The 10,847-nt window shown below is 54.9% G+C and overlaps 1 protein-coding gene across 2 annotated transcripts in view; it reads right to left on the reverse strand.

The window, feature by feature from the left end:
- Positions 1–10,485, reverse strand: part of CADM3 (cell adhesion molecule 3) — a 37,687-nt gene extending 27,202 nt beyond the window's left edge. For both annotated transcript variants that reach the window (XR_009420111.1, XM_059490148.1), the window contains exon 1: positions 10,315–10,485. Coding sequence is in view for 1 of the 2 variants with exons in the window: in XM_059490148.1 (XP_059346131.1) it covers positions 10,315–10,390 (76 nt within the window). In the remaining variant the exon portion in view is untranslated. The remainder of the gene's footprint in view (positions 1–10,314) is intronic.
- Between the last annotated feature and the right edge of the window lie 362 nt (positions 10,486–10,847).

Here is a 10,847-nt window from a genome sequence, read left to right on the forward strand (position 1 = left end):
CCCTCCTTCTTTCCCAAAATTCCCCTCCTTCTTTCCCAAAAAAAAAAAAAAACCCTCCTCATTCCCCTTTTTCTTTCCAATTTACTCTGTGTTCATCATCACAAAGATTCAATTCATCCCTTGGGCACAGATGTTTTCCAAAGCTCCTTTTTCTCCTCTTCAAGGATTTTATGTTCCAGGAATTCCCTCTTCAGCTCCATCCCCACTTTTCCTGCGTGGATTCTTGCAGGAATCAGCCCTGGAAGGGAGGGAATTCTGAATTTCTGTGTGTCCAGGCAGGAACAGGGTGGGAATTTGGAACTTTTGTGGATCCAGGCAGGAATCAGCCCAGGCAGGGTGGGAATTTTGAATTCTCGTTCAATCCATGAAGGAATCTGCCCTGGCAGAGTGAGAATTTTCAACTTTTGTGGATCCATGAAGGAATCTGCCCTGGCAGGGAGGAAATTTTGAATTCTTGTTGATCCAGGCAGGAACAGGGTGGGAATTTTGAATTCTCATGGATCCAGGCAGGAATCAGCCCAAGCAGAGAGGGAATTTTGAATTTCTGTAGATCCAGGCAGGAATCAGCCCTGGCGGGGAGGAAATTTTCAACTTTTGTGGATCCTTGCAGGAATCAGCCCTGGCAGGGAGGGAATTTTGAATTCCTGTGGATCCTTGCAGGAACAGGGTGGGAAGTTTTAATTTTTGTGAATCCATGAAGGAATCAGCCCTGGCAGAGTGAGAATTTTAAACTTTTGTGGATCCTTGCAGGAATCAGCCCTGGCAGGGAGAGAATTTTGAATTCCTGTGGATCCTTGCAGGAACAGGGTGGGAAATTTTAATTTTTGTGGATCCATATAGGAATCAGCCCTGGCAGGGAGGGAATTTTGAATTCCTGTGGATCCTTGCAGGAACAGGGTGGGAAGTTTTAATTTTTGTGAATCCATGAAGGAATCAGCCCTGGCAGGGAGGGAATTTTCAACTTTTGTGGATCCTTGCAGGAATCAGCCCTGGCAGGGAGGGAATTTTGAATTCTCATGGATCCATGCAGGAATCAGTCCTGGCAGGGAGGGAATTTTGAATTCCTGTGGATCCTTGCAGGAACAGGGTGGGAAGTTTTAATTTTTGTGGATCCTTGCAGGAATCAGTCCTGGCAGGGAGAGAATTTTGAATTCCTGTGGATCCTTGCAGGAACAGGGTGGGAAATTTTAATTTTTGTGGATCCTTGCAGGAATCAGCCCTGGCAGGGAGAGAATTTTGAATTCCTGTGGATCCTTGCAGGAACAGGGTGGGAAATTTTAATTTTTGTGGATCCATATAGGAATCAGTCCTGGCAGGGAGAGAATTTTGAATTCCTGTGGATCCTTGCAGGAACAGGGTGGGAAATTTTAATTTTTGTGGATCCATGCAGGAATCAGTCCTGGCAGGGAGGGAATTTTGAATTCTCACGGATCCAGGCAGGAACCAGCCCTGGAAGGGAGGGAATTTTCAACTTTTGTGGATCCATGAAGGAATCAGCCCTGGCAGAGTGAGAATTTTAAACTTTTGTGGATTCTTGCAGGAATCAGCCCTGGCAGGGAGGGAATTTTGAACTCACAGATCAGCAAACCTCAGACATCTGCTGTGCACATCCCTTTGCAGGCTGATTTTTGCAGGGTGCGAATCCACAGTCTGGAATATCCAGAGCACAAATTCCAGGCAGCTGAGCAGCTCCAGATTTGCCAGGAGAGAGGGAAACCTGCTCCTGTTTGGGTGCATCTGCTCCTGCAGCTCCAGGGCTGGTTCCTTCCCCAGTCCAGTGGCATCCAAATGTCCCTTGGGATCCCTCCAGGCTGTCCCCAAAATGCAGATCCAGGCAGGGAGAAGATGCTCAGAGCCAAACGTGAAGGTGGGAAGGATGCAGGCTGATCCAGGACAGGGGTTAGGTAAAATGCAGAGTTCATTTTGGGGTCAGAAAGTTGAAATTTTCAGCATTTAGGACATCCCTGTGTGGTGTCACCTGGCTCTGGGTACAGGCAGGATGAAGGAGCTGCAGAATTCAGGGCGTTCCTGTTCTCCTCACAGGGATAAATCCATGCAGAAACTCCAAAAGGGTGCCTCAATTCCTTCTGGCAGCTCCCACAGGGTGAAGGGATTGATGCCAAGGTGCCAGGGGCTGGCACAGGAATGGAAATATACCCTAAAAGTGGGAAAAACACAGCCCTGGGTGTGCTCCCAGCTCAGCTGTGAGATCCCGAGGTTCAGGGGGGATCCTGAAGTTCCAGCAGGGAATGGGATCTCATTCCTTGTGACCCCAGGGGCTTCACATCTTCCCACAAATCCCAAATTTCAGAGGATTTCCCTATAAATGAGCATTTCTGAGAAGGGGAACAGCAAGAGAATGCAGTTTCTCATATTAAATCCCCAACCCCCAAATTCCAGAGGATTTCTCCATAAACGAGCATTTCTGAGAAGGGGCACAGCAAGAGAATGCTTCCCACATGAAATATCTTTACCCCAAACTCCAAATTTCAGAGGATTTCCCTGAAAATTAGCATTTCTGAGAAGGGGAACAGCAAGAGAATGCAGCTTCACACATGAAACTCCCAAATCCTAAATTTCAGAGGATTTCACCATAAATGAGCATTCCCTGAATCCAGGAGCTTCACACTTCCCCACATTAAACCGAGTGTCACAGCTCCCCGAGGGACCCCAAAAGCAGAAAATTCCCCCAAAATCCTGGGGTACAGGGCAGGGTGACCCCTGTGCCAGCATCCAAACCCTGAGTGCTGAGAGAGGCAGAGCAGAGGAAAAAAAATCCCAAATCTGTGCCACCACAAATCCCCCTGACAGCATTTCCTGCAATCACAGCTCCCTGAGGGACCCCAAAAGGAGAGAATTCCCCCAAAATCCTGGGGCACAGAGCAGGGTGACCCCTGTGCCAGCTGAAAACTGAAAAGGGGCAGAGCAGAGGGAAACCCCAGTTCTGTGCCACCACAAATCCCCCGACAGCATTTCCTGCTATCACAGCTCCCTGAAGAGTCCCAAAAGCAGAAAATTCCCCCAAAATCCTGGGGTACAGAGCAGGGTGACCCCTGTGCCAGCATCCAAACCCTGAGTGCTGAGAGAGGCAGAGCAGAGGAAAAAAAATCCCAAATCTGTGCCACCACAAATCCCCCTGACAGCATTTCCCAGTGTCACAGCTCCCTGAAGAGTTCCAAAATGAGAAAATTCCCCCAAAATCTGAGGGCACAGAGCAGGGTGACCCCTGTGCCAGCATCCAAACCCTGAGTGGTGAGAGGGGGCAGAGCAGATGGAAATCCCAGTTCTGTGCCACCACAAATCCCTCTAACAGAATTTCCTGCAATCACAGCTCCCTGAGGGACCCCACAACGAGAAGATTCCCCCAAAATCTGAGGGCACAGAGCAGGGTGACCCCTGTGCCAGCACGCACACCCTGAATACTGAGAGGGGGCAGAACAGAGAAAAAAAATCCCAAATCTGTGCCACCACAAATCCCCCTGACAGCATTTCCCAGTGGCACAGCTCCCTGAAGAGTTCCAAAATGAGAAAATTCCCCCAAAATCTGAGGGCACAGAGCAGGGTGACCCCTGTGCCAGCATCCAAACCCTGAGTGCTGAGAGGAGGCGGAGCAGGGGGACAGGGACACCACAAATGCCACAAATCCCCCTGACAGCATTTCCTGCCATCACAGCTCCCCGAGGGACCCCAAAATGAGAGAATTCCCCCCAAATTTCAGGGGCACATGGCAGGGTGACCCGTGTGGCAGCACCCTCCCCCAGTGTGGCAGCCCAGAGCTCAGAACTCCAATTTCTGAGTGGGTTTTTAGCTCCTACCCTAAGGCCAATCTCCCAACATGAGTGTTGCCAAGGGAACCAGCTCGGTGCTCTGACAGTTCTGTTTTAAGGATCTCCCTGCCCAACGAGGTGGCACAGCCCAGCTGGGTGCCCTGGCACGAGGTTTGGTGGCCCTGAAGCCGCCTCAGTGCCAGTGTCACCCCAAGTGTCCCAGGATTAACCGCACGGGGTTGTGTAAGAGGAGATTTGGTTTTAATATCCTTATTTTTTCATATTATATTAATTTATTATTTTATATATTTAATATATATTTATATTCATTTATAGATTTATATATTGTTTTATATATTTAATATATATTTATATATTATTTTATTTTATATATTATATTATTATATTTTATACTTTTAATATAATATAATTTAAATAAAAGAAATATAATATATATTATATATTATATGTTTATATAAATATATAAATGATATAATTCATATATATAATATATACAATATATAATAGATATAATATATAATATATATAATATATAATATTATATATTATATATGTATTATGTATTATATATTATATATGTGTATTATATATTATATTATAATATATTATTTATATTATATATCGTATATTATATATTTATATATGAATATATAATATCTATATATTATATAATATATATTTATATATTATAAAACATATATATCTATATATTTATATATATGTATATATAAAATATATAAATATATAAAACATATAAATATAAAATATAATAAATTGATAACTTATAATAATAATAATAAATAAATCCTAATAATTTCTTTATTTTTAATAACAGAACTGAGGGGTGGGGAAGCCCTGGCAGCTCTGCTCCTCTCCTGGGGGACAGCACAGCCAATGCCTCCTCCTGACTGGCCAAAAATTGAATCCTGGAATGGTCAGAGTGGCAAAGAACCCACAGACACCCCAACAATCCCAACCTGGGCCTGGGCACCTCGTCCAAACTCTCCTGGAGCTCCTTGGGTATGTGAGAAGCTCTGGAAACATCTCCCCAGGGTTTGGGGGTCCCAGCAATTCCTGTCCCCCAGCCCAGGGATCTGCTGCTCCCCCTGCCCACTGAGCCCAGCAGTGTCAGAACTCATTTCCCTGCAAATCCCAGCCTGAAAGCAACAGCCTGGAAAAGCTGAGCTTGCCAACAAACAGCGTTTGGGGTGTTGGAGGCTGAGCAAAAACATCTGCAGCTCAGGCACCGCCTGGAGCATCACCCGAGGACGGGGCAGCTCCCAGGACGCTGCAGGGACACAGATCTGCTGTTTCCTACTGGAATATTTACAAATATAACCGGAGGGGATGTGCCTGAGCTTGTCTGGCCCTTGCTGCCGAAGCAAGTAGGGGCAACTGTGGTGTTTCACCCACAGACACTTTTGGCTGGTTGGATTTGTGGTGTTTCACCCCACAGACATTTTTGCCTGGCTGGGTGTGTGGTGTTTCACCCCATTTTTGGCTGGCTGGGTGTGTGGTGTTTCACCCACAGACACTTTGGGCTGGTTCAATGTGGTGTTTCACCCACAGACACTTTAGGCTGGTTGGATTTGTGGTGTTTCACCCACAGACACTTTGGGCTGGTTGGATTTGTGGTGTTTCACCCCACAGACACTTTGGGCTGGTTGGATTTGTGGTGTTTCACCCCACAGACACTTTGGGCTGGTTGGATTTGTGGTGTTTGACCCCACAGACACTTTGGGCTGTGGATTTGTGGTGTTTCACCCACAGATACTTTGGGCTGGCTGGATTTGTGGTGTTTCACCCCACAGACACTTTGGGCTGGTTGGATTTGTGGTGTTTCACCCACAGACACTTTGGGCTGGTTCAATGTGGTGTTTCACCCCACAGACACTTTGGGCTGGTTGGATTTGTGGTGTTTCACCCCACAGACACTTTGGGCTGGTTGGATTTGTGGTGTTTCACCCACAGACACTTTGGGCTGGTTGGATTTGTGGTGTTTCACCCCACAGACACTTTGGGCTGGCTGGGTGCTGCAGTTGGGTGCATGGAGACAATTCCAGGCCTGCAGGAGCTCTGCTGGTGCTAGGATGGAGCTTCCCCCCATAACAGGGGCTGCTCCTCAGGTTTCCCTCTGTGGAGAAGCTTTAAGGTGATGGTGAAGGAAAGGAGTCGGTTCTGATGGAGGGTTGGGATCCAGAGCTTTATTCTCTGAATGCAGCACCAGCTCCAACAGAACTCCCCGAGCCCGTGGTTGCTGCACCTTTAACCCCAGGGAAGGGGCAGGGAGCCACCAAGCAGGGACAAAGGGACAAAGGACACCTGGATGGCCCAATGCCCCCCAGGGGTTTGAATGTGCCAATCACTCGATTCCTTCTGGAATTCCAGGGCTGACAGACAGTGCTGGGAGGGGGAAGGAGAAATGATTGATAAACCTGGCAGGGAATTATCAAGGGAGGGACCCGAGGTTCTGAGCTAAACCCTGAGATCACAACGCAACAATTTCCCAGCCAAACTCATGGAAATGCTGTTCCTGCCATCCCTGTCACCCTCCGGACACCGGGGAGCCGCAGCATCCAGCACTGCCCGCGGTCCCTGCGCCCTCGGCCGCATCCCTGGAATGGTTCCACACATCCCCGCTCTCAGCCTCGCCTTCCCCGCCTCCCTCGGGCTGCCTTTGGGTTGTCTGCCTCGGTGCTGCTCAAATTAAAGTTCCTGCCTCTGCTCCTCATCCTCCTCCCCCAGGGATAGCACCGGGAGGAAGAGGAGCTCTCTGGGAGGAGGATGGAGAATCTCAGCCTCTCACAGGTGGGTGGAGGAGATGGGGCAGCGCACAGAGGTCACTGCCACCTCTTCCTCCATCACCACCCGATGAAGGCTCTGCTGGTCTCGGCTGATGGTGCCCGGCCAAGAGCAGAGGGGCCAGAACTGGACCAGATGGTTCAAGCTGAGCTGACCCAGTAACTGAGAGGAGGAGGAGGAGCAGATCCATCTGACTGTGGGGGTGTCACAGAGCTGGCAGCACCTTCCAGGGCCCACTGAAGAGCCAGAGCAACGAGGACTCCACTCAATCTGTGCACAACCAGCTCTGGGGGGGCCTGCACAGCCAAGGCTGGAAAAGCAGCTCAGGTGGAGACCAGGCTGGGCAGGGGGTGCCAGGCCCGACACTGGCACAGCAGAACAAGCAGAGCCCACCAATCTCCCAGCTGGCACCGCCACCAAAACCACCTTGGACACGCAACCAGACCCTGCCCCACTCCTCTCCTGCAGGCACGAGACACCCTGGATTGGCACAGAACGAGGTTAGGAACCAGGGAAAACAAACAGGAGCAGCTCTGCTGCAGCTCCCTCCATCTGCCTGCACGGCCGCCGTGCCAGCGCCGGGGACACTCCCCAGATGCCGCCGCCTCCGGTTCCTCCGGCGCTTCCAACACCCCTGGAGAGGTGACAACGTCAGGCACAGGGGGAAGAGGCAGAATTCTGCAGGCAGGAGACCTCCCAGGCAGGGAATCCTGGGCAAACGGGGCGTTTTTCCCTCCAGAGGAGGGTGGGACCTCGGGATGCTCAGCTCGGGTTCCAGCAGCGTCGCCCCATTCCTTTGGGATTTCTCCTCGCAGCAAACAGCACAAGCAGAGGTTTGGCCATGCCAAATCCTACAGCACTGGCAAGCTAGAGGCAGAATTCCTGTCCTGGCAGCGGTGCCAGCACATCCCTCACCGTCTGGGCACCTCCACAGAGCCTGATCCCAGGCTTTGTCCTAAAATCCAGCCTTGCCTGTTGAGCCTAACGCGTTGTGCCAGGCAGCTGAGTGGTGGATTCCGTGCTCTCCAGCCTGCACAGGGATGCTCTGCTCCCTCCCCTGGGGCTCAGCACTGATCCCAGCCCTGGAACAGCTCCTTTTCCCCCAGGCAGCTGATCCAAGTCATCCAAAATCAGGCCAAGCAGGTAGTGAGTGATGCAGAGAGGTCGCCCTCCCTTCCCTTTCGTGCCTCTCCAGGGCTGTCAGTGCTTCCTCAGCTCTGGAGCCAAGGGCTGCTGCTGGCACAGGCACTGGGAGCATATGGCAGAGCCCTAATGGCACTGGGAACGGGGCAATCCACACATTCCTTGGGGAAAAGCACCCTGGAAAGCAGCAAGGAAAGAATTCTGCTGCTCCAGACAGTGCTGGGCTCTCCAACATTCCAGCAGGACCTGTTCAAAGGTTGGAGGTGGTAAAAAACATGTGGGACCTCACCCCACACAGGCTGGGAGGCTGCAGGGCATCTCCCCAGGATAGAGGGAGGTTTTCTGGGTGGTCTGGCCAAGCTGAGAGCTCCAGCATCTCCAGAGAGACAAAACCACCCTGCAGGACAGAGACAGAGCCCTGAACCTGCCTCTCTGCAAACCTCACCACGTCCTAAAGTACCTCAGGGAAAAATCAGTCCCAAATCATCTGGGTTTGGCTCCGTGGTGGCTTATCAGGGCGTTGTCCAAACAAAAGGATTTGGACCTACAGATGTTACCTGTTCAGAGGCTGAAGGTGACAAAAACCCTGTGGGACCTCACCCCACACAGGCTGGGAGGCTGCAGGGCATCTCCCCAGGATAGAGGGAGGTTTTCTGGGTGGTCTGGCCAAGCTGAGAGCTCCAGCAGCTCCAGAGAGACAAAACTTGCAGGACAGGGACAGAGCCCTGAACCTGCCTCTCTGCAAACCTCCCCATGTCCTCCAGAGCCTCAGGGAAAAAAACAACCCCAAAGTCAACTGGTTTCGGCCCCGTGGTGGCCTCCCAGGGCACTGTCCAAACAAAAGGGTTACACAACTCCCGAGTGGAATAACCCTGCAGAGAGAGAATGATCCTCACACACAAGGACAACCACGCACCAGCCCAAACACACCCGAATGTGCCGACAGCAGCACAAACGGCAGCCAAGAGCTCAGACAGGGCCCTCTTGTGCTGGAGCAGGGCCTGGGTGGCTTCCAGGGGTTCCTCCACACCGTGCCATGCTTGTAGCAGAGCCATCCACAGCGCTGGAGGAATGTTCTCCAAGGAGGAGGCTCTATCCCTCCCCAGCACAGGAGCCGGGCAGGGGATGTCACGCTGGGATGGCTCAGGATGAGGCACCAACCATGAAAACACAACTTCTTTTCCAAGCATCTCCCATCTCCTCAAGGATTTTATTTTTGGGGGGTTTGTTTGTCCAGCTCTGCTGGACTCTGGCTCTGATGGCCAGGGCTGGGCTACAGCAGAGGCCAGCCCAGAAGGAAATCTTGCAGTGTCACCATCCGGGCTGTGTCCTGTCCCAGGACAGCTCTGGGTCACAGCCACCTCCCTTCCTGGCATGCTCGGCCATCCCCAGCCCCACAGGCTGAGCATCCCCACGCTGGGGCTGTCACAATGTCCCCACACCCCGGGGCTGAGCATCACCCACACCCAAGTGACTCTTTCGGGCGCCCGTGGGAGGACCGTGGCCAAAACCAGAACAAATCCCGGGATTCGTGGATGGGAACGCAGCCACCAGCCCCCAGAGGCTGTGACAGCAACAGCGATGGGTGCGGGGGAGCCGCGGGGGCTGCGGCCTCAGCCCTTGTCCCCACCGTGTCACCTCCCACCCGCACAGCCCTCGGGACCCTCGGTGCTGCTCCTGATGGAGCGCAGGGATGTGGATGGAGACCGAACCCAGCCCCAGCATCCCCAGATCACAACACGGCGGGTCCAGCCCAGCCCCCGGCCGGCGGCTGCACCTCCCCACCCAAACACACGCAGCAGCATCGCTCCTGTCACGACAGGCGACTCCCGACACGGCAAACGGAGCCGCCAGCAGCCAGACAGGGATGGCGGGTCCGAGGCACCGGGGCCGCCCCGCAGGGACCCGCAGCGACGGCGGACGCGGCGCTGCCAGCGGCGAGCCCCGACACAAATCAAACCCGCTCCGCGCCGGTCGCGACTGTCGCCCCCGGTGAACCCCTCTTTGTGCGGCGAGCCCCGCTCATCCCGGCGGGACGGGGACCGCCGCCCATCCCGGGAGGCGGCTCCCACCGGAGGCACCGGGGAGCCGCCCCAGCCGCGGCGCGGATGTCACCGGGCTCCCCCGGGAGCTCCATCCGCCCCTCCGTGTGTCACCGCCGAGCCCCGGCACCCTCACGGCGGGGCGGCTCCGCCGTACCGGGGATTCTCCATCCGCGCCCCCCCCCCCCCCCCCCCCCCCCGCCGCCCTCTCCGCGGGCAGCGCCGGGAGGGGCCGAGCGCCGCCGCCGCCGCCCGCCGGGGCCTGTCTGGAACCTTCCGCCGCGGCCGTGGGGGGACACGACGGGCAGCACCGGCGCCGCCGTGACCTTGAGCCCCGCCGGCCGCCCGGGGAGCCGCACCCGCAGGCGGCGGCGGGGCGGGCCCCGAGGGCCGGGCGGGGCGGGGCGGGCGGTACCTGCCTGACCCACATAACGGCGCCGCCGCCGCTCCCCGCACCTGTCGCTCGCTTCCCCGCATCCCCCGCCATAAGCGGCGGGGATAAGGCGGGAGCTTCGCCCGCTCGCGGTGCCGCCACTCACCGTCGCGGGAGAGGTTTCCCCGGGCGCTGCCGAAGCAGGCGATGAGCAGGAGGATGCTGAGGGCGGGGGGCTGCATGCTGGCGGCGGCGGGAGCCCGCGGGGCCGGCGCGACCGAGCCGCAGCGCGGGCGGCGAGCGCTGCTCTCTCCGCTGCTCCCTCAGCTCTGGAGCCGGCGGTGCGGCAGCGGCGGCGATTAAATAGAGCGCGAGGAAGAGACCATTCGTGCCGGGGTGGGGGGGGGGAGCGGGGGGGGGCAGCGCCGATGCCGCCCCCCTCGGCCCCCGTGTAAACACGCCCGCTCCGGCCGCCGGCCCCCCCCCGCGGGCTGGGGCGCGGTGGTGCGCGCCGCATGCGCGGCTCCCCGCGGGAGGCAGGTGCGCGCGGGGCGGCGGCGGCGGCGGCGGAGCGGGGGGGGGGGACGGCGGGAACGGGGCTGCCCTCAGGGCCCGTGATCCCCTCAGTGCCCGTGATCCCCTCAGTGCCCGTGATCCCTGTGATCCCCTCGGTGCCCGTGATCCCCTCGGTGCCCGTGA

The sequence above is a fragment of the Ammospiza nelsoni genome, chromosome 28 (assembly GCF_027579445.1).
Source record: "Ammospiza nelsoni isolate bAmmNel1 chromosome 28, bAmmNel1.pri, whole genome shotgun sequence".
Taxonomy (NCBI): Eukaryota; Metazoa; Chordata; class Aves; order Passeriformes; family Passerellidae; genus Ammospiza; species Ammospiza nelsoni.